Source organism: Phaseolus vulgaris, chromosome 3 (genome assembly GCF_051622355.1).
Source record: "Phaseolus vulgaris cultivar YP4 chromosome 3, ASM5162235v1, whole genome shotgun sequence".
Lineage (NCBI taxonomy): Eukaryota > Viridiplantae > Streptophyta > Magnoliopsida > Fabales > Fabaceae > Phaseolus > Phaseolus vulgaris.
In genome coordinates, this window is record NC_143500.1 from 5,950,360 (window position 1) to 5,973,750 (window position 23,391).

Sequence of the window (23,391 nt, forward strand, 5' to 3'; positions counted from 1 at the left end):
TAAATCATGATTGAGATTATATCTATTAGAATATATAGATGAAATGTGAATACAATATGTTTGTATGATTTAATATATACAAGTATGAAAGTTTTAAAACTTTAGCTACTTTATTTGGTGTGATTGTGTTGTTGATCAGTTATAATGATATTGTGTTACAAGAAAGAAAAGAAGATGATATTGTAAGTATACATTGTTGTAGGAGGACATTCTCAATAGAGATTAGTTGAGAATAAAAAAAGGAAATTATAATTTGTAGTTCTTAATTCCTTTTCTTAATATATATATATATATATATATATATATATAATATTTTTTTTTACAATAAAATTTTTCTCTTTTTAGAATATATATATATATATAATTTTTTTATGATAATAATTTTGAAATGTTTCGTTGTTGATCTAACTGTAAAAAAATGTCACACTTTATTAATAATTTAAGTTATTAAATTTTAATTTAGTACTAATATATACTGAAAATAATTTTTTATATTCACATTAATATGGATGTTCATTTTTTTATTTTATATTAAAACAATGTTAAAAAAAAGTTACTCCTTATTATTACTCGTACTTATAAAGTACAACAATTTTAACACTATTACAAAAATTAAATTAATTTTTAATGATCGTTAAGTACATTTTTAAATATTTTAAATACTTGTGATTTTAAAATTATTTGTAATAGTATTAATTTTCATTAATAAAGATTTTAAATATATTTTTTAATAATTTTAAATATTTATTGTTGAATAAAACAAATTTAAATTTTTAAAAAATGAATTTAACTTTTATTTTGACTTTATCAAAGAAAAATAATTCTAGATTGCTTATTTCAGTAAAAAAATTCATTTTTATACTTATAAAATAATCACACCATAATTAATAACGTAACATAATTTTTTTATATTACTTTTTTAGCATTCTTTATTAAATGTTCATTAATATTAATTCATAGCTATTAATTTTTTTAATCAATGTAGTTATTTAAAGTTTTTATTATTATTACATTTAATGATCCAACCTCTATATATAACATATTATTAATATTAAAAAATTAAATTAAACACAAAAATATATATACAATTAATTTTTAAATCCTTTTTATATTTTCAGCCTCTTAGAAAATGTAAATAAATTTTCTAATAATTAAAATAATTTAACTAAAATTAATTAATTAAAAAAAAAGTATTTTCTGTTGTTTAAAAAAGTCAAAAAAAAACCATACTAGAATTCAGTTCCCGAAAAATTAAATTCCTACTGTCACCCATACAATTAGAATTGTAGTAATGAATGAAATATATAATTGGCTCAATATGCTATCTCAGTACATTTTTATGTCCAAAGAGTTGTCGGTGGAGAAAAAATTTGTTCATAATTGACACTATAAAAGGGAAAGCAATTGAAACAAAGCAAAGCAGAGAGAATCTTTGTTGGTTCACTTGCACAGAATACACTCTCAAAATGAATATCTGCTATTTCACCCTTTGGTTTGTGTTAACTTTGGTCTTACCCTTATCATCATCATCATCATTACTCAACTCAAAAACTCCTGCTTTGTATATTTTTGGTGACTCTCTGATTGATTGTGGAAACAACATCCATCTTCCAAGTGGTGGAGATTCTTTTCTTCCTTATGGTATAGACTTCATGCATGGCAAACCTACAGGTCGAGCCACAAATGGAAAAACTGTGGCTGATTTCCTTGGTAACATCACTGTGCCATTTGGGTATTTATGATTCAACTTTGTTCCATAAATTGGTGTTCATTGTTGTTACAAGCTTTTCATTTCCCACAAGTTAAGTATACATACTAGGTTTTCAATTTGAATACCTATGACAAAATCCTAAGAACCACAAAACATCTTGTTTGATTTTCATTTGAACTTAAATTTTCTCAAAATTAACAAATGATGACTTCTCTTTTCAAAATATATTACATCTAACTTATATTTATCAGTTTTGTTAAACATATTTCATCGTATAGTATGCAAGTAAGTGTGAGTTTTCTTTCTATGCAGCTATACATTTAGGACTACCCTTAACCCCTCCCTACTTGGGTCTTTCGAATCATGAAAGGAACAAAGTAAGCACAGGCATTAATTATGCATCTGGTGGGTCTGGTATTCTGCCAGATACCAACAACGTAAGTTAATGTCACCATTATATTTATCAGTTCAGGTAACTTTTTGTCTTTGACATGATGTACCCTTTTGGTTGCAGATTACGTCTTTGACACTAGACAAACAAATTATGTTCTTTCATAGGACTGTTAAGCATAATTTGCCTAAGATGTTCGCTGAGAATGAAAAATTAGAGAAACATATTTCTGAATCCTTGTTTTTTGTCTCTACTGGGGTGAATGATCACTTCCATAATGAAACCTTCCGTGGCAACAAGAGATTCGCTTTTTTCCTTCTAAGTCAATTCACCCTGCGCATCCAGGTACATATTTCATGTGACAGAAAACTTGCAATTCGTGTTTGCATTTGTACACAAAGAATATCCATCGACAATAGTATCAAAACTGGGAAATTTCTTTTGTTTTCTTGCAGAGAATGTATAGCCTTGGAGCAAGAAAATTTTTGGTGAACAACATTCCCCCAGCAGGTTGCTTTCCATCAAAAGCTATCCACACGAGACCAATTGGAAAATGTGATGAGAAAATAAACAAAGGGATCATGTTTTACAATAAGAGGTTGCGTGAAGTACTCCATAAACTCCAATCAAAGCTTCCTGGCTTCACCTTTGTACATTCAGATCTCTATGGATTCCTTAAGAAAATGCAGCAAAATGGAAGTTATTATGGTAAGAAGAAACCAAATTGCATTCATCGTCAACAAATAGAATCTAGTTTAATATGTCAATAAATTAGCACACTTATTAGCTAATTCTTATCAGCTTCTACATGTTGTTATTGTTTGTTTTAGAATTTGAAGTTCTGTCACAGTTTTGTTCTATATTAGACCTATCAGAACAAATATTTTTTTTTATTTGCAGGAATAGTGGAAAGATGGAAACCTTGTTGCCCCAATACCATTTCTGGTAATCTCAAATGTAAGCCAAACAGTGTTCCTTGTGCAAACAGAGACACTCATCTTTTCTTTGATCCATTCCACCCCACCCAAATCGCAAACCAAGTATATGCATTGCACTGCTTCAATGAGGAGATTATTTGCAAGCCCTGAGGCTTCAAACTGTTCTTGCAAGTCTAGTTCTGTTCTGTGTGATTGCTTTGTTGTAATTCCTATCAAAATCCTAGCTAGTTTAAACCTAGCCGACAGAAAGTATAAGAAGATTGTCGACAAAAAATAATTATCAAATAAACATATTCTCATGTCGAAACACTGAATGTAAATGAGAGAAAAACTTATAAACGTCAAGATAAAATTAATGCAGTCTTCATAACAAAAGTCAAATTAATAATATATTGAAGCTCCAATGATCAAAGCATTTTTTCAAGATTATTTTGATTGATGTTTATGCTAAACTCGTGGTCCCTTAGAAATTTCTTGATTACCTTGTCATCTTCTTAAATTAAACACATGTAAATACAAATGGTAAAGTTTCTAAGAAAATAATTATTTCCCCAAACTTTACACAACGCCTATAATTTGCTCTTAGTTTGCTAAGATCCCAAATGAGGAATGTGGAGTATGATGATGGTATTGAAGGTTGCAAAAACCATGGTCTTCGCAGACTGCTTTTTTCTGAAAGGTGACCAAACTCAAGGATTTTTGAAAGTCATTGGGTTCTTAGAAAATTGTTGCATTAGTTAGGTAAGTGTTATTTCAATTTGATTTTATTGTTTTAATGCTCGTGCTCGTCACCAATTTGGATTAAATTTCAACACGCATTAAGTTTAAGGGAGAATATGACCAATTTTGCAAACTCAATTATTGTGGTTCTGTTTAGGAAAACAAAAATATATGCAATTCTAGTATTTGTTTCTATTAAAAGACACAAAATTACATCGACTTGACCAATATCAAGAAAGAATTGTGTAATCATTTGACTTGATAATACTGAAAAACCATATCCAAATTGCGACTAAAATAGCCACCAATTTTTTTGACTCCCTCCTTCCTCTAGATTGTTTGTTTCTGCTTCATTTGATGTGTCATTAATAAAATCAATTTTTCTTATTTTTCCCCTATTTTCTTGAAGGGGTGTGATGCCTCCGTGTTGTTAAATTCAAAAGGAAACAGCAAAGCAAAAAAAATATTGGCCACCAAATGTTTCTTTGCATGCATTCTATGTCATTGATGCAGCAAAGAAAGCATTAGAAGCTGCATGCCCTGGTGTGATCTCTTGCGCTGATATCCTAGCTCTGGCAGAAAGGGATGCATTTTTTCTGGTAAGTAATCTATTTAAAGTACCAAATTTCTCATCAATAAGATTCTAAACAATTGTTATGTCTTTCAGAATTGATAATTGCACTAAGGTAAATTGTATCTACAGGTCTTGACCTATGTAGCACAGACACTGACACAGACACTGATACGATACGGACACGAAGATACGTAAAATATCTAAAATGTAGGATATGGGACACAGATCTATATATTATATAATTATGAATTATATAAATTGACAATATAGATTTATGTGCACAAGTATGTTTTAGATTATTTTTTGGAGCAGAAAAATATTTTTCATGAGTGGCTCACAAGTATTTGTTTCTTATTTTTATAATCATAATAACAATTTATACAATAAAGTTTAAAATTTTAAAAAATTAATATATTTCTTCTTTTTAAAATTGTGTTAAAATTGTATTAAAATTGTCATAAATCTAACAAATACTTTTTGAATTAGACACTTCACAGATACGTGTCCTACCGATGTCATACGAATGTGACACCGACACGTCATTTAAGAGGAGTGTCTGTGTCTTGACTAATGTTATAAATATATTCTATAGTGTGGAGGACCTACATGGATGTTTCTATAGGAACAAAGGATGGAAGAACATCTAAGGCCAGTGAAACCATATAGTTACAAAAGCCACAAGCACAAACAACCCATTCAAAATCATAAAACGACAAAAGACCCAAAAAGAAAACCCACTTACCTTCTCGTCGGTCCTCGCACTCCGACCGCAAGTCCTTCACACTCCGGTCACAAGCTCCTCGCACAACACCGCAACCTCTTCACACTCCGGTCGCAAGCTCTTCGCACACCACCGCAACCACTTTGTGAAGTCACTCTTTCTCGTTGTTCCTCTCTTCCAAAGAATACCACGAACGGGAGACTTGAAGACCGGTTCTGCAAATTAAAATTTCTCCTTGCATTACTATTTTACAAAATTGCCCCAGCCACGTAATCAACTTAGCCACGTCACAAAGTTGTATTTTGCCCTATGAGGTTCGAACACACTTCTTCTTAAATGACGTATGACACATGTATCTCTGTCGACACTCGTACGAAACTCGTAGGATACTTATCGAGTGAAGTGTTCGATTCAAACAAATATTTGTTGGATTTTTGAAGATTCTATCATGGTTCTAACACAATTTTAAAAAGTGTAAATACAATAACTTTCTAAAAACTCAAATTTATCGTATAAATTTTTATTATAATTATAAAAATAAGAACAAATTCTTTTGAACCAGTTATGAAAAATATCTTTCTTCTTCCAAAAGAATCAGAAACATACTTTTACACATAAATATTTATTTTCAATTTATATAATTCAAAATTATATAATATATAAATTCGTGTCTAATATCCTACATTTTAGAGATTATACGTATATCCATATCCGTATATGTGTTTTATAGATTCTGACGCAAGGGGTTTATGGGTGGCGAAAAATTATTTTCCATTTTTATTTGCTTGCTATTATACTGCGAAAGAACACAACACAGTGTCACCCTAACCTGAATCCGTTACGCGAAAACCCCAAATTTTCTCAAACTAAAACCACACTTCATCTTCTTCATTAACGGTAACGGTAAGTCCTTCTTCTCTATCTGTTTATGAACCCTAATTTATTTCAATCCTTTAATATCTACGCACATAAAATTTCGTTTGTTCCTATATGTTATGTGTATGCGTGTATATGACTTAAGAGAAACGCGACACTGAATTTGTTTTCCTTTCAATAACTCCAGATAAGAAAAGATTAAAAACCTTCAATTGTTGATTCTTTATGTTACTATTGCATAGTGAATGGTACCATGTTCATGTCAGTGAACAAGCACTGGAACTTACTTTCATAGATCATTGTGAAGGCGTGTTTATTCTGTTTGTCAACTAATTGATTGGGTTGTTTGATTCGGAGATACTAGGGAAAGGGATTGCTTGAAGGCGATTCTGCATAGGATTTATGGGAAGTTTATGGTGCATAGACCCTATATTCGGAAATCTATTAACAATATATTTTATCGCTTTGTGTTTGAGACTGAGAAGCACAGTGGGATTGGTGAGTTGCTGGAGATTTTTTGGAGTGTGATTACTGGGTTTGCTTTACCCTTGAAAGAGGAACACAAAATCATGTGGAGGGTTTTGGTCCCCTTGCACAAGCCGAAATCAATCGGGGTCTACTTTCAGCAATTGTCCTACTGGGTTATGCAATTTATAGAGAAGGAGCCCAAGTTAGCGAGTATTGTCATAAGGAGTTTGTTGAAATATTGACCAGCAACAAATAGTCAGAAAGAGGTGATCTTTCTTGGTGAACTGGAAGAAATTTTGGAAGTAATTAACATGGTAGAGTTCCAGAGGATCAAGGTTCCTTTGTTTTGGCAGATTGGATGCTGCATAAACAGCTTACACTTTCAGGTGGCTGAAAGGGCCCTTTTCTTTTGGAACAATGACCACATTGTGAACTTTATTGCACCTTCCTCTGCCGCCTCTCTCTCTTGTTTTCTCTTTCTCTCTCATTGCATAACATACCTTGTTTTCATTCTTACAAATCCAAAGTTGAAAAGATTGTCAACAAGGGAAGACACAAGTTGAACCTCAAAGGAACAACACACAGTGCCACCTCAAAAATAGATCGAAGAAACCTTTTCTTTTATGTGCACAACCCAACTTGCAGCTATTATTGTAAGGATTAGATTCTGACAAGGATTTCTCTATGGGAGAAGCACCTATTATCATTTGTCAAGACCTGCAGCATGGAAATGACAATGACTTTGAATCAAATGGTGATAAAAAGTATGTCATTGGTGGAACCGCTGGTGAATTTTTTTTATGTGAACAAATGTCCTGGGGAATGGGTTAATGTTGTTGAGCTAGGAACTAAACCCATTTCATGTAATGGCCACTCAGCCATACGTTTGAAAGACAAAATACTAATTCTTAGGAAAAATTCTAACCCAGATGACTGTATATGTTCTGGAGGTGGACACTACGTTTGTCAAGCAGCAGCAGAAAAAAAAATTGGGGACTGAGGATGTAGCATTCTTTGCATGTTGTGTTCATGGTAATGTTTTAATAGGAGAGGCAGCTTTTTCTTGAGATGGATCCTCAAGATAGTGGTATTTATGTTTTGCTTGCTAGCAGGTACAGTGAGGCAAAAATGTGGGAGGAGGAAAGAAATATATAAAGGAGAGAGGAGTAGAAAAGACTCCTGTTTGCAGCTCAATTGGAATCAATGGAATCCTGCATGAGTTTGTGGCCAAGGATGTGTTACAACTTACATCCTCAGTCTGAACAGATTTATGCCTGGTTTCATTGACAAAGCAACTGGAGTTTCTTGTATTTACATGTGACATTCCTGTTTATGGAGATAATTTTTTCTCCTAAACTTGTCAGTTTGTTTTCTCTATTTCTTTTGCCCATTTAGTCACGCTCTTCCCTGAATAGCTTGTACCTATTTTTCATTCTATCTAGGGTATCCTACCTTAGAAAATATATGTAATTTTGCAGACATATTTCTCCTATCATGCGACTTTTCACTGATTTTTTTCAATCTTCTTATTCCCCTTCATATAACTTGTAAGTTTATTACAGGGGGATACAGAGTAGGTATTTGATTATTATTTGTGTCTCTACTTCAGTGTGTTAATTGGAAAACTTGAAGACTTGTACATCATCAAATATTCTTTGTTAGCCACCCACATGTATGGATTTAATTATGCTTGATTCAAACTGCTGGTACCATGTTAAAGGCACCTTCTCTTCTACTAAATTGTGTCAAATATTATACATTGGTAAACAAGACTGTGTTTGTGAATGCATAATGGTTCCGGACAAGATTCACATATATCTACTTACGTTAGCTTCCCTGCATTGTGCATTTTTTAGTTTATTTTTTCTTGCTGCTTGTTTCTACTCTTTTTTTTCTTAATATTAATATCAACAACTAAATTACTCTGTCGTTTCTGGCTCAGGAGGCGTAGGAAGAAAATTGATATTGTAAATTTTGTCTTGAAATTGACCAGTGCAAGTCAGAGCTGGATTCAACAAGGTCATTCGTGTATCACTGCCAAAGTGAACACCGGTAAATGGTATGGTGGGCAAAAATCTTGGTTACTTCCACTACCCCAGACCCTTTTTACTTGTGAATTGCATTGAACCATTGAGGTTTACTGACAGTTATCTGTTCAATGATAGGCTTCACACAAAGAGTTAGCAAGAACTGCTCAAATTCGCCTTGTGAGTTCCCATCAGGAGGTTTATGAACCATGTGATGATTCTTTTGCACTGGTTGATGCTCTTCTAGCTGATCGCAGTAACTTGCTGGAACATCATCCATCATTGTGCATGGAGATAGGTTGTGGAAGTGGATATGTCATCACTTCCCTTGCTCTTATTCTGGGGCAGGAAGGTCGTGGTGTAAACTATATTGCAACCGATATCAACCCTCATGCAGTGGAGGTGACCCGTGAGACGATGGAAGCACATGGGGTTGGTGCTGAGTTGGTAATAACAGATATTGCAGCTGGATTAGAGGAGCGTCTGGCAGGGTTGGTTGATATTATGGTTGTGAACCCTCCTTATGTGCCTACCCCTGAAGATGAAGTTGGTGTTGAGGGTATTACCTCATCTTGGGCTGGGGGAGAGAACGGCCGGAGTGTAATTGATAAAATTTTGCCGGTTGCAGACCGTCTTTTGTCAGAAAAGGGATGGCTATACATGGTCACCCTCACTGCAAACAATCCTTCTGAGATATGCCATCAAATGAGAAAGAAAGGATATGCTTCTAGGATTGTTGTCCAAAGATCCACAGAGGAAGAAAGTCTCCATATAATCAAGTTCTGGCGTGATTTTGATACTAAAGGGAATGAACCAGACCAATCTGCTTCTGGATTCATAGGCTCCTTGCTTACACAAATTCCTCTACTTTCATTTTGGAGAGGTACCAGTAGTGACAACAAGTGTTGAATGAGAAAGCAATTGATTTCTGATGCTATGATCGTTTGTCCTCACAACTAGTATGTTTGCATTGCCATGGCATTCAGAATGCCTTATAAATACAGCAACCAATTCTTACCCTGTTAGCTGAGGTCAGCTTTATGAATCAATTAACTACCATCAAAACTTTGTGAAAAACTAAATTAAAATTTTCAATAAGAACCACTTTTAGTAAGGTCTTAGTTTCTTCTAATATTTTCTTTGCCTTTTTATTCCATTTAATTATATTATCTTCAATTTGATATACTTATATCTTTACATTCAGTACCTCTATTTTGACACTTGTTCAAGATCCAATGATTCTCTAGGCCAGGTGCTAAAAATTGTTAATGTTGATTTAGAACTTGTCATTTGTGTTAACATCCTAAGATATAATAGATTTTTACCTACTCATATTGGCAAATACATGTACCTGATTATTCAGTAATTTAAAAAAAATTACTGTACAAAAATGAAAGTAGTTAACTCTCTTAATTGAACAGGTCTAGGTAGGCATCAAATTTATTGGTTTGATTTTTTTTAGAATAAACACTTTTTTTAATTAGGTTTCTATTAATTACAAAAGTTTTTAACCGTGTTTAATGCATGGCAAAGCATTTCAATAATTTTAAAGCAATTGAATAAATTGAAAAAGGAAATACAAAGATAACATTAAACAATTTAAGACTACATACACACGAATGTTTATAGATAATTAAAATTATTTACAGTTCTTCAAAATATAAACATATAATTCGATCTTCGTTGTGACATTTTAATCTTTTATATTTTTTTAGCTGAAATTTAGTATTCATATATTTTAGAAATTATTGTACTTGTAATCTACATTAAAGGCCTAAACCATTATTTTTACTAGAGATATGGAGAGTGTGCCATAAATTTGAAATATGAAAAGGTTTAAAAAGTTGAAGAAAAAAAATAATGAAATTTAAATGATTTTGTAAAAAGTAAAGACTTCTTTAATCAAGTGTAAGTTCGAGATCTTCTATTTTTTATTAATGATCTTTGAATCAAAAGCCTATACTGATTTAAATAAAATAAATAATTGAATTATCAGTGATTTATCTTAATAAAATTATTTAACAATTCATGCTTCACCCTTCCTTTTGTACTCTTTCTTTTATTATGTCTTCAGAAATATTAAAATCTCACCATACCAATTTTTTTAATCTATTCGTAAATAGATTTGTTAATATGTATCAAGCGCCATGTTAAAGAGAAAGCAGGGGAAAGATATTGTATTTTTTTATATACGAGTTTTATAGAATTAAACTCACATAACAGAAAAGCAATTACGTAACTATTACTTCACTAACAGGATTGAAATTTGTGAAAATAAAAAAAATATATTTATATCCCAGTGCTACATATTTTACACAACAAAAAATTTATAAAAATATATTAAAAATTGTATTAGAAATATATTGTTGGCTAATAACTGAGAGACGAACTAAGGTAATTCTCTTCATTTACCTTTTTATCAAACTAAATTTTTTTATAATAACTTATTTTCATTGTAATTTGAAACTTATTTTTGTTTTAATTTATATTTCTCATGTTTTTACATTAAATTACATTCATATGTAATTGTTGAAGATCCCACATAATTCATTTTATATAAGTGAGTGCAAACCTCACATCATGAACCGGTTTTAAGAGTTGAGTTAGACTTAAAGTCCACTTTGTAATATGATATCAGAGCAATTTTGAGCATATCTTAACGAGAATTTCTTGAATTTATCCGATCACCCGCTATTAGACCACTTATAATATGTTATCCCACGTACGAGTCGTCACTAATTTTCTATTTTGTAAATGTATACTATTAACACATGATTTTTTTTTATTTAATCAAATCTCTTTCAAATTACTAACAAACTTATTCAATTTTTTTTTACTTTCTACATTATTTTCAATAATGCATACAATTTTTAGTCCAAATATTCCTCTTTCTGTCTGTCATAATCCTAACAATACTTCAGAATGAATATTATATAATAAAAGGCATAGGAAACATCAATTTGAGGAGTCTCATTCGTGAAGAAACATCAACTTCAAGAGTGGGAGGAGTCAAGAATTGTAGGTTAATTCAAAGAAATCATGCTTCTGTTCTATCTTTTTCTTTTCAATTCAAACGCATTAAGCATAATATATGTTTCATATAAAAGAATATATAAGATAGAGTTTGAACGTTCCATTATTGCATGAGTTTCTGTATTATTATATAGCAATGGGTTGAAACGTGTGATTTTTTTCTTTCTTTTAAAAATTATTATAGCTAGACTTTTAGCAACACATGAAGATAAATTATCCACCAACCCACAATTTTATGGTATGTGATTGAAAATTAAATCATTTTAAAATGAAAAAGAAAACGTAGTGATGATGTCATAGTTTGTAGTTTTTTGCACTATTGATGAATGGGAAAGTGGGAAAGAAAAAGGTTAAGGGCATAAAGTGCTAAATTGAAGGGTTAGTTATACTGACCCTTGTGATCTTGATGGGCCACGTGTGCAACAAAGACTGTTAAATATAAATAAATAAATAAATAAATAAGTAGTTTTTTTTAGTAAATTAATTTTTAAACTCGTCAATATTATTTGATTTATCTTTTTATATTATTGACATTTAAAAAAAATAATTTTATGTTTTTAAAATTAAAATTGGTGCTGATTAATATTTTATATAAAAAATTTATTTATCATTAATTTTTTTATAAATTATTTTATTTATTAAATATTATTGGTATTTATTTTATTTTGTTAGGTGTTAAACCTTTCTTGATAAGAATATTAAAATTTGATTCAATTTTATTGTTTTTTTCTATTTTTTTATTATTTAAAAAATATACACAACCAAGTAAATAGATTAAAACAAAATAATTATAAAAAAAATATTAAAAATATGGCGGTTTACCCACTCTCTGGATAGGTTACTAATTTTATTCATTACAACCTTGACAGTTTCATGTTCCATTTTTAATAAGTCAATGACAAATCAGATTAAAATGAACTGACTCATTGTACAATCCCTAGTTTTAACAATAGAAAAAAAATAATGGAATATGAAAATTATTTTATAATTGGTTAATTTATATATTTTTATGAATTTTTGTAAATTTTCATGGATTATTTAAAATAAAGTTGTATTTGTGGTAGATAGTCTTATTCTAGTTTTCATACCAATCCAGTTTAATAAATTTATATCTCTTAGTTTCGTATGCATTTATTTAATTTTACAATCAATTAAAAGTCGAAAATGATATAAAATATAATTAAAATAGAACGTTATTATCAATTGTTGCTCATAATATCACTTGCTTCTTAAAATCAGTTTTAATTATTATAGATACATGTCAACTAGCTGCTAAAGTATAATCACTAAATTATTTTAAAGTTTTAAAATTAATAATGCAATATTTAAAATGAGTTCTTAGTAATCTAATAATCTTGGAAATTGAAGAATTTCTTTTTCTTGAATTCAAAGTCAATACCACCATTAATATTGAGGTGAATTAAAGTCTACAAATTAATATTTTGAAAAAGGAAAATATAAGTTTAAAGTAAAAAATAATACTATGCATAATTAGTAGTGTTTTTCAATCAACTCAATTAATTTTTTTCTTTAATAAGTGATGTATTTAGAGAAATAAGTACTAAATTTAATTAGAGATCATCAATAATTGTATTAGGTAAGTTTCTGCATTATTCTTTTTAATTACCTTACTTTAAAAAAAAATAATATATAGGCTTTAATTCCTTTCAATATAAATAATTCTATCAATGAAGATAAATAACTGAAATTAAGAAGACACAAACATTCTCTTCAACATCTTAGATTAACATATTACTAATAACTAATTTTAAATAGTAAATTTGATCAATGTTATACAAATTTAATAGTCGAATTGTTAATTAAATTTATATTAAAAATGAAAAATATACTAAATATTTAACACAATCTAATAAATTCAATTGAGTTTATTATTTTTTATATAATAATATTAATATATAAACTAATAAATAAAGTTTAAGATTATATAATTTTATAGTTAAAATTTTAAAATATTATCGTAATAAAGTAATTAATGTTAAAATAAAATAATTTGGTTTTCTTTGATTTTCACCAACCTTCTTACCTAACAAAACCAGTTAGGAGGTTGTCACGTGCGCAGCAATACCGAAACATTGATGTGTGTGTCCTACTAAGGGTATTGGCTTCAAGATATTATTATTTAATTAATTAAAAATATTTTATGCATATTTTTAAAATAAAACTCATTATCTCATTGTGCATGGTAATTTATAATTAAGATATATTGTAACAATATTTCTATTTATAGTACATTTTAGTTAAATACAAACAAACCCCTCTTTCTAAATTTACTATAGTTTTTTGTTTTATAAATTAAATTACAATATATATAAAGTGAATCGGTTATAAAATTATGTTTTTTCAGTATTTTATTTTATTTATGAGAAATATTTATTTTAATTTTTTTTAGTTGTTTTGTTCCAATTCTAACAATTTCTCCCCATATATAATGAAAAATAATTAATGCAAACTCAAATTGAAAGTTAGGTGTCTTTTTCTTAGAAAATTTGTATTGTGAAGTCCAAGGATTTTGTTTTCTTCTTTTTATTTTCTTTCTTCCACCGGTTTATTTTAATAAATTATTTCTCATTTTTTTTCATAAATAAATCCTGTTAATTTGAAGATCGTTTATTATAAAATATTTTTATTTAATTAAAATTGAATTTTGAACAAGTTATCTTTTGCTTGCAAATTTTTCTACTTTTCAAATTTTATATCTATAAATGTTTTGAGAAAATATTTTTTTAATTCGTTCTTGATTTGTTTTAGTGATATTTTAAGTACCATAATTCATCTAATTCACATAGTTTGAAACATTTTTTTGGTATACTTATTTATACAATGAACTTAATTTATGAAAATAAGGTGAGTCATAGTTATATACTTATTTATATAATAAACTTATGGAATTAATCTTCAAGTAGACTAAAAATGTTTATAATAAGTCACGTGTTAGATTTTTGTGCAACATGTTTAAAACAAGTATTGCGAAATATGCATCTTATATATGTTATCTTATATCCATGTTATATATGTTATCTTATATCCATTATGTTAGAGGAAACATTAACAAAATCCAAGTTATTCTGATTAAACGCTTGCAACAAAGCGTTAAAACATGAATTTGTTTAATATCATATCATAATAGACACAATGTTGCATCTAATGATGATAAACAAAAAATGTTTTGTTTAACGACAACATATGCAAAACACTTTGCATACATATTTATGTATGCTAAGTTTATGCTTATGATAAATGATAAGATGAGTTTTGAAAAATTACATAATATTGCTCTTTTAACGTATAAATTATTTTACTATGTTTATAGAGAATACTCTTTTATTTGACCATCAAGATGATCTCATAAAAAATGTCAACATCAAAAGATTTATTGAGAAGTGTGTCAAAACTACTTTACACCAACAATTTCAATGAAATGATAATATGTCATTGTTGCATAGTCCATCCCTCTCGTACAATCCTGACTTTTACTTTAGTTGAGATAAAGTAATTTGACCTAAGCATGATAAGTTATATTGAATATCAAAGTGTTCATTCAAATAGAATGTTGTGTGAAAAACATTTAATGCAACTCTCAACATGAAAAATGAATAATATAGATTGTCTAACACCACCATAGACTATTTATATTAAAATCATTTTATTTTACTAAACAACAATGATCATCTATCGAGTAAAACTTGATCAATAACGTGACATAATCTTGGTTAACAAATAAACTAGTATAAAATTTTTAGAAAAAAATACATTTTACTACTTTTACTTTTGCATTACATATATTATTGAAATATTATCTAATTTTAAAGAAAAACCTTTTTTAAATAGAGTGCATTTGACCATTTTAATATCATCTACTAATCTTGCAAAAATTACAAAAAAAATTTTTAAAATATAGTTAACTATCCCTTCTTTTATATTTTATGTATTGGGGGTTGGTAGGATAGTTTTGTGAGCGAACCGAAGTGAAGTGTTTTTAATTACCACTCATGCTTAATTAGTAGGTCAAACTAATAAAGTACATTCAAAACACTGATTCGTATATATCAGAAAACTCTCATTCTCTCCGCCACTCTCCTCCCTCCCCGCCGGCCACCTCGTATTCTCTCCCTCCGCCATATCACTGAAAACCATGGCTTCCTCTTCTTCCCTCTCCCTCTCCCAAGCCCTCCTCCGCCCCACCCCTCTCTCCTCCTCCCACTGCCCCTCCCTCCGCGTCTCCCCCTCACTCCGCCCCGCCCCTCCCACCGCCCCGCTCTCCCTCCGCCGCCGTGCAGCCCCAGTGCGCGCCTCGGTTCCCCTCAAGACAGTTGAGAAGGCCACTTCTGACATCGCGCTTGTGGAGAAGTCTGTCAACACGATCCGCTTCCTCGCCATCGACTCCGTCGAGAAGGCGAATTCCGGCCACCCGGGTCTCCCCATGGGATGCGCCCCAATGGGTCATGTACTCTACGACGAGGCCATGAAGTACAACCCCAAAAATCCTAAGTGGTTCAACCGGGATCGCTTTGTTTTGTCCGCGGGTCACGGGTGCATGCTCCAGTACGCCTTGCTGCACCTCGCTGGCTTCGATAGTGTCAAGGTAAGGATGGGGAAAGAGGAAATCCATATGGGGTGGCTCGGATCCGTTAAAGTTTTATGCTTTTGGGAAAGCTATTTCTACAAGAAAAAAAATATTGATTTTGTTTTTTCACGAGGTGGATAAAGTTAAAAATTTATATTTCTATTAAGTAGTATTCAATCCATCCATATTTCTGAGCTTCATGTTATTCAGTCCAAGAAACATGTCAGATTCTGGGCATCACAATTAAATGAAATGATAGTTTGTCATTTGTAATCTCTACAATAAGGATTTGTATCAAAACCAAAAATCGCAGTATACTGGACTTTCTAATTCTTTTAGAGGTTTATCTAAAATATTTGCGATATAACTATGTAGGGTGATTTGGATTTTAGGATGAAGGTTTTGTTTTGGGGTTTTGGGGTTGAGTGGGCACAAGCAGATCTAGGAATGCTAGTTTGTAAAGAATGTTTATTTTTTTCCCTTTTTGTAATGGGGTTGTGTTTGTTTTTCAGTGTGTTGTTTTTTATCTGTTTGTGGGAAGCGTGATGACTGGATGAGTTTTGTGTATATTTTGATCCTTACTGAAGTGAAATTGTTGTGTTTGAGGGCGCTTTGACTTTTTAGGAAGAGGATTTGAGGCAATTTCGACAATGGGGGAGCAGAACCCCGGGACACCCAGAGAATTTTGAGACCCCTGGAGTTGAAGTGACAACAGGTTTGATATGCTTTTGAGTTTGCGCAGTGTGGAATAGTGATTCTTTTTCTTTTTGATTTTGTTCACTTATCCATCTTTTATTTCCAATTTTCATAGGTCCTCTTGGTCAGGGGATTGCCAATGCTGTTGGTTTGGCCCTTGCGGAGAAGCACTTGGCTGCGAGATTCAACAAGCCTGATAATGAGATTGTTGATCATTACACGTAAAATAGCTAAATCTTATGCAACTTGCAAGGTTTTAATTGTGTGGTGATTTGCTAATGGCGTCTGTTTTATGCAGATATGCTATACTGGGTGATGGTTGTCAAATGGAGGGTATTGCAAATGAGGCGTGCTCACTTGCTGGCCACTGGGGACTGGGGAAGCTGATAGCATTTTATGATGACAATCACATTTCTATTGATGGTAACACAGAGATTGCATTCACCGAGAGTGTTGATAGTCGTTTTGAGGGACTTGGATGGCATGTTATATGGGTGAAGAACGGAAATAATGGCTATGATGATATTCGTGCTGCCATTGAGGAAGCAAAATCTGTCAAAGACAAACCCACACTAATCAAGGTTAGTGTAATAGGCAACATAGATGTCTTTTTATTATAACTGTCATAATCTGTCATTATTTATAGGGAATCCTTTTAAGCTAATGTTACAGACATGATTTCTGTTACTAAATACTGCATTGTATGTACATAATTTGCGAAGCTGGAGCTATTGGAGTGAAACTAATGCAGTAAATTAAGGGGCAGTTTATCAAGTGTTAATGGTTAGTCATTTACTGATTAGTTCCATTTAACAGGTCACAACAACCATTGGTTTTGGTTCTCCCAACAAAGCTAACTCCTACAGTGTGCATGGAAGTGCACTGGGTGCCAAAGAAGTTGATGCCACAAGGCAGAACCTTGGATGGCCGTATGAGCCATTCCATGTGCCCGAGGATGTCAAAAAGTATGGATTATGGGTTTAGAGATTTATTTTTACCTGCTACACTGCTCAGTATATAAATGTTACTGAATAAGAATTGCTTGTCTGTCTGCAGGCATTGGAGTCGCCACATCCCCGAGGGTGCTGCACTTGAAGCTGAGTGGAATATTAAGTTTGCTGAGTATGAAAAGAAATACAAGGAAGAAGCTGCGGAACTAAAATCTATAATCAATGGTGACTTGCCTGCTGGATGGGAGAAGGCACTTCCGGTTAGTAATTTTTGAACTTGTGGATTATTTGTTCATCATCTTTACGTGGAGATAACTTTGAAGGTAATGTAATGTGCAAAAATTGATAATGAATCTGATGTTAGTGAGTATCACGGTTTGATATCATGTTATTTAATTTTTTTAACATATCTGCATCCAAAAGTGACACCAAAAGCTGACATTGAGTTGTGTCTGGAATATAAATTGATTACCTTTTTCAATTTGGTATCAGACATACACTCCAGAGAGCCCAGCTGATGCCACCAGAAATCTGTCTCAGCAAAACCTTAATGCCCTTGCAAAGGTTCTTCCGGGTCTGCTTGGGGGTAGTGCAGATCTTGCTTCTTCCAACATGACCTTGCTAAAAATGTTTGGGGACTTCCAAAAGGATACTCCAGCAGAACGCAACGTTAGATTTGGTGTTAGGGAACATGGAATGGGAGCAATCTGCAACGGCATTGCTCTTCACAGCCCTGCACTCATTCCGTATTGTGCTACTTTCTTTGTTTTCACTGATTACATGAGAGGTGCCATAAGGCTTTCTGCGCTATCTGAGGCTGGGGTTATTTATGTCATGACTCATGATTCAATAGGACTTGGAGAGGATGGTCCAACCCACCAACCTATAGAGCACCTGGCAAGCTTCCGGGCAATGCCGAACATTTTGATGCTCCGTCCTGCCGATGGCAATGAAACAGCTGGGGCATACAAAGTTGCGGTGCTCAACAGGAAGAGACCCTCCATCCTTGCCCTTTCCAGGCAGAAACTGCCCAATCTTCCGGGATCTTCTATCGAAGGCGTTGAAAAGGGTGGTTACACCATTTCAGACAACTCCACTGGAAACAAGCCTGATGCCATTTTGATTGGAACTGGTTCTGAATTGGAAATTGCTGCCAAAGCTGCTGAGGACCTGAGAAAGGAAGGGAAGACTGTTAGAGTTGTTTCCCTTGTTTCTTGGGAACTTTTTGATGAGCAGTCAGAAGCATACAAGGAGAGTGTTTTGCCTGCTGCTGTATCAGCCAGAGTTAGCATCGAGGCAGGATCAACATTTGGGTGGGAGAAAATTGTTGGATCTAAGGGAAAAGCCATAGGTATTGATCGTTTTGGAGCTAGTGCTCCAGCAGGAAAAATATACAAAGAATTCGGTATCACTAAGGAAGCTGTTATTGCTGCAGCAAAAGAGCTTATCTAGATGTTTTAGTTTCTTTCTGTTCATGTAAAACTTTTCATTTTTTCCTCTTTTGGTTTTATTTGCTAGAGGTTGTTTTGGCATAAGACGTTGCTTCCACTCACTCACTCACTGTTTTGCTGGATTTCTCATGAGAAATTTGCCATTTGTAAGAGTAATAGCCTTTTGGCAAAATAAAAGGAGGTTCCTACTTTATACATGTATTAAGCATGACACTGTCGTCCTAAATAGGTGATCAATTTTGAATACTCAATAGTAATAAGATTTAGTGTGGTTAGAACTATGGTAGTTGAATTGGGAATCTTATCATGAATAAGACAACTTATATTATTTTGAATTGGGAATCGCTTTATTTCATAGATCGTTTTATATTATATATAGTAAAATTTATAAATATTTAAAAAATATAAGATAAGACATATAAACATGGAAGAATATAATTAATAATCACAATTGCATTCAAAATTGTATCACTCGTCATATTATGTTAATATTTGTTTTTTTTTATCAACAATAAGGATTGAATAACGGGAACCAACCCATACCTATATAAAAGGAATCAATTTCTCTAGTCTTCCAAACGCATCAAAATGAGAGAGTAAAAAATAATCTACCACTATAAATTCCGTACAATCTCAAAACAAACACATTACAATCTCACAAAAACCAACAACTATCAAAATAAAGATACCAATCACCCTAAGCAAGCTGAGGGTATTTTAGAAGTTATCTATGACCAAACCTTCAATTGATTAATATTTGGTTAGACTAGATTAATATTATAATGGTTGAATTAGGCTGGATTATATAATCCAATGTTTTTGTTAAATGAAAGAAAAAACATTTGATGTACTCGTCTTTTATAAATGAAGACACCCACAACAAAAATCTCTCCGATTTGTTTTTCCTAAAAAAAAATAGTACTTTTGTTATTGGTGCTGTTTTTCAGGTAAGAAAATTAAAATTAGACTTTTTATAAAACCAATTTAAGTGATTTGACACGTTCACACCTAAATCCAAAATAAAACCCAAATCGCGATACGAAATCGTTTTGCAATTCATACAATTTTTAATACAATTCACACAATACAACTGTGATATAAGAATAAAAATATTATTCTCATAATTTGTATCGTAAGTATTCAAAACCGTATCATATCCTACTATTCGTATAGTAAATAATACTATACTTACTATGGTTGGAACCTAGATCTTACCGAGAAATTTGTTTGGAAATATTTGTCAAACAAGACCTGTCTTCACTATTAGAATGCTCATAATCCTTACAATCATCTGAAGACAAAGTATACTTGTAGCTATGAAATCTCAAGTTGTTTTTAAGTACTCAATGGGATAGTTTTTGATGAATTTTCTATCAGAAATCACTGACAAATTTAAACTGCCTGATATGTCCATCCAAAAGGGTAAGACGCATGCCCCTAAGCTCTTAATCGTCTCTAGGTTAAATTACTTAGTTGGTTCTTGTAGTTATAATTTGTTTTTCTTTAACTTTTATACTTAAAAATTCATGTTTTGATAATGCCCTCTCTTCAATCCTCACTGTAAGAACTAAAAGAAAGATGTGATGAGATTAAAATGAAATGTTTATAAGCATATAAAGGTAGAAGGAAAATATTGTAACTATAAGGACATAACTAATAAGTGTTTTTCGGAATCTTCCTAGACACCCCTTTCCAAAATTTATAAGTGTACTATGGAAAATATTTTCTGAAAATTCTGGAAAGCATTTTCTGAGAAAAAAAAAATCAGAATAAAATTTCCGAAACATGTATAATACATTTTGGAATGTGTTTTTTGGAATAATTTTTTTATAATGTATTCTGAAAAGAGCTTTCTCGAAAGATACCGGATTAGATGAAGCATTTTGGTCTTTTTACCTATTTGATGGGGTGACAGGAAGAACTTTGTTGGGGTGCAAGAAACACCTAACTTATTACGGTAGAACCCCTCTTTATTCATATCATAACTATAGAAAAATATGACTTCCCTTCAGATTGTTTTTTGATAAATCAAAGAAAGTACATTATTAATTGAAATTTAATGAAAAATGCACAATTTGAATAGGTATAACATCAATAAAAATATTAATGAGAAAACTCAAAGGAATTCCAAAAAGAGAAGCAACAAAATTAAGGCACAATTTGAAACAAGCATATAAAAAATTTTATATTACTACAAGAAAATTATTAAATAGAGATAAAAAATAATTAGTTGTTATATTGATTAAATTAAATTTTATTTTAAAGATTAAAAAAATTATTGGTATCTAAATTAGTTTTTGTTATTGATAAATAATTTTCAAATTGGTATCTAATTAGTTACCGATGTTTTAACTACCAACTTTAGAATCTAAATAATTAGTAGGTAAAACTTTGGTAGCTAATTAGATACAAATTTAGAAACTATTTATCAATAATAGAAATTAATTTATATACTAATAATTTTTTTAGTCTCTAAAATAATAATTAATTTAGTTAATATAACATTTAATTATTTTTTATCTCTAAAATTAGTTTTTATTTAATGATTTTCTAATACCTCTGTACTTGCCTACTAAACAAAATCAAAACTCAAGTTGAGTTATGAAGAAAAAGAACCACTCCAAGATGTTTGAAACAACACATTCAATTAGTAGAAACTAGGTCATGCATCAATCTGTGAATTTGAGTTATTTTAGGCTTTCTTTTACTCTTGTTTCTTCTTCATATATCTCAGACTCACTATTTTTTCCAGCTCTAAGTTTTCTTTTTATTTTTCAGTTCAAGAAGCCACCAATTATCTTTTTATGCACGCAATTTTGAACAACTCACAAACTAGGCCAAATTTCACTTCTAATCAACTAACAAGTCATGGGTGTTACTGGTTTAATGTTTTGATCTTCCAGGATTTAAGAGTGACTTTCTTGGTGTTTTCTTGTATAGTTGTTGTGTAAACATTTTGATTTAGTGGAACCTTGACTAGTGTAGTCGAGCAATTAGACGTAACTATTGCATAAGAGTAAACTAGTATAAAATTATTGTGGATTTCTTCTTTTATCTCTTGTTATTTTTCATAATTTTTATCTATTCTTTAGTTATTGTTTTTCTTTTTTAACACATTAAAAAGAACTTAACCAAATTATGAAATTGATTTTCTCATTAAAGATTCATTCTAATTTTTTAAATTCTTGATAGTTCAATTCACACCACTTGAACTCGACCTTTAATTCTAGTAGATGGTCAATTTCAAGTCTTCAAAAGAATAAATGATAATGCATATGCACTAGATTATCCTCCTAAATATGGTGTCACTCACCCTACTTTTAGTATTTGTGATTTATCTCTTTTTATAGGGGTTGTTGATTTTATGGATGATTTAGATTTGATGACAAATATTTTTCAATGGGAAGAATCTAAAGGAGGACCATTTATGAAGGAACATATTAGGTTTATAACAAATGGTTAAGAAGATTGAAGAAGAGGAAGAAGTTTAGTTTCTCTTATAAGCCTAAAAAACTGAGACACTTCAACATCTCTTCAATTTTTGTTGCATCTAATCATCTTCTTCCATGAAAATTGCTTCCTTTTTACTCCTCCAAGAAGGATCTTCATCATTTATATTTGTTTTTGTAGGTATAAAAATACTTTCTAAATGCAGGTATTAAGTAATCTATAAAATGGAAACAATTAAAAAAATATGACAACCGTTGTTGCAGACACTTTCAATAATAATTTTTATATCAGCTGTTGTTTAAAAGTATCAAAAAACACAAAAAGAAACATTTTGACGAAGAAAAATAATGAAAATAATGAAAATTATTTTAAATTATTTTTCTTACCTATGTTTTTCTCTATCTAAATAATTTTTCATTTTCAAATTGCTTTTAATTAAACAATGATGAAAATTGCAACAATCATGAAAAAAAATCACCTTGCATCGAAAAAAAAAGTAACATTTCAAATCCTCATTATTTCAATCCTAATTCTAATATTACTGTTATAAACTTGTTTCAAACGTGGTTTAAAACTTTATTTTCCTAGTGGTGAAGCAATAAATAAGACTTCCACTTTAACTAGAAGAAATTAAAGAGAAAAATTATGCCATTAAGATAAACATGAGGTAATCAATATGATGGTGGGGAATTTGTGTCCCTTTTGGAACAAAGTAAAAGAAAGGCTCAGTTCAGAAATCATGTGGTCTGGAACAAATAATCACTTGAGCCACTTTATGCAGTTCATTGTTTTATAATCCT

The 23,391-nt window shown here is 31.1% G+C and overlaps 3 protein-coding genes and 1 pseudogene across 6 annotated transcripts; all 4 read left to right on the plus strand.

Annotated features, from left to right (window-relative positions):
* The first annotated feature begins 1,407 nt into the window (after positions 1 to 1,407).
* On the plus strand, positions 1,408 to 3,464 carry LOC137806328 (GDSL-like Lipase/Acylhydrolase superfamily protein). Its single transcript, XM_068606370.2, has 5 exons — positions 1,408 to 1,710; positions 2,024 to 2,148; positions 2,226 to 2,447; positions 2,558 to 2,810; positions 3,003 to 3,464. Exons 1-5 carry the CDS (start codon positions 1,467 to 1,469, stop codon positions 3,188 to 3,190), a joined length of 1,032 nt encoding a protein of 343 aa, XP_068462471.2. The 5' UTR covers positions 1,408 to 1,466; the 3' UTR covers positions 3,191 to 3,464.
* A 178-nt stretch (positions 3,465 to 3,642) lies between these two features.
* LOC137808835 (serine/threonine protein phosphatase 2A 57 kDa regulatory subunit B' kappa isoform-like) lies at positions 3,643 to 7,891 on the plus strand (annotated as a pseudogene). The gene is made up of 4 exons (XR_016519846.1): positions 3,643 to 3,667; positions 4,274 to 4,359; positions 4,464 to 4,525; positions 6,296 to 7,891. The product of XR_016519846.1 is annotated as a serine/threonine protein phosphatase 2A 57 kDa regulatory subunit B' kappa isoform-like (transcript).
* Positions 5,791 to 9,587, plus strand: LOC137806329 (S-adenosyl-L-methionine-dependent methyltransferases superfamily protein). 3 transcript variants are annotated; one of them, XM_068606371.2, is made up of 3 exons: positions 5,791 to 5,958; positions 8,342 to 8,458; positions 8,565 to 9,587. In XM_068606371.2, exons 2-3 carry the CDS (start codon positions 8,456 to 8,458, stop codon positions 9,333 to 9,335), a joined length of 774 nt encoding a protein of 257 aa, XP_068462472.1. In that variant the 5' UTR covers positions 5,791 to 5,958; positions 8,342 to 8,455; the 3' UTR covers positions 9,336 to 9,587. The 3 variants fall into 3 exon arrangements, with proteins under 3 accessions (XP_068462472.1, XP_068462474.1, XP_068462473.1); XM_068606373.2 differs by having other exon boundaries at positions 5,805 to 5,958; positions 8,342 to 8,463; XM_068606372.2 differs by lacking the exon at positions 5,791 to 5,958 and having other exon boundaries at positions 7,883 to 8,458.
* Positions 9,588 to 15,407: 5,820 nt separating this feature from the next.
* LOC137806330 (transketolase, chloroplastic) lies at positions 15,408 to 19,338 on the plus strand. The gene is made up of 7 exons (XM_068606374.2): positions 15,408 to 16,062; positions 16,669 to 16,759; positions 16,856 to 16,961; positions 17,039 to 17,321; positions 17,557 to 17,705; positions 17,797 to 17,950; positions 18,183 to 19,338. Exons 1-7 carry the CDS (start codon positions 15,613 to 15,615, stop codon positions 19,140 to 19,142), a joined length of 2,193 nt encoding a protein of 730 aa, XP_068462475.1. The 5' UTR covers positions 15,408 to 15,612; the 3' UTR covers positions 19,143 to 19,338.
* The last annotated feature ends 4,053 nt before the right edge of the window (positions 19,339 to 23,391 follow it).

Coding starts and splice junctions, on each gene's coding strand:
- LOC137806330 (XM_068606374.2), top strand. CDS start 15,613: ATGGCTTCCTCTTCTTCCCTCTCCCTCTCCCAAGCCCTCCTCCGCCCC. Junction 17,322..17,556: donor ACAAACCCACACTAATCAAG/GTTAGTGTAATA, acceptor TCCATTTAACAG/GTCACAACAACCATTGGTTT. Junction 17,706..17,796: donor GTGCCCGAGGATGTCAAAAA/GTATGGATTATG, acceptor GTCTGTCTGCAG/GCATTGGAGTCGCCACATCC.
- LOC137806328 (XM_068606370.2), top strand. CDS start 1,467: ATGAATATCTGCTATTTCACCCTTTGGTTTGTGTTAACTTTGGTCTTA. Junction 2,448..2,557: donor AATTCACCCTGCGCATCCAG/GTACATATTTCA, acceptor GTTTTCTTGCAG/AGAATGTATAGCCTTGGAGC. Junction 2,811..3,002: donor GCAAAATGGAAGTTATTATG/GTAAGAAGAAAC, acceptor TTTTATTTGCAG/GAATAGTGGAAAGATGGAAA.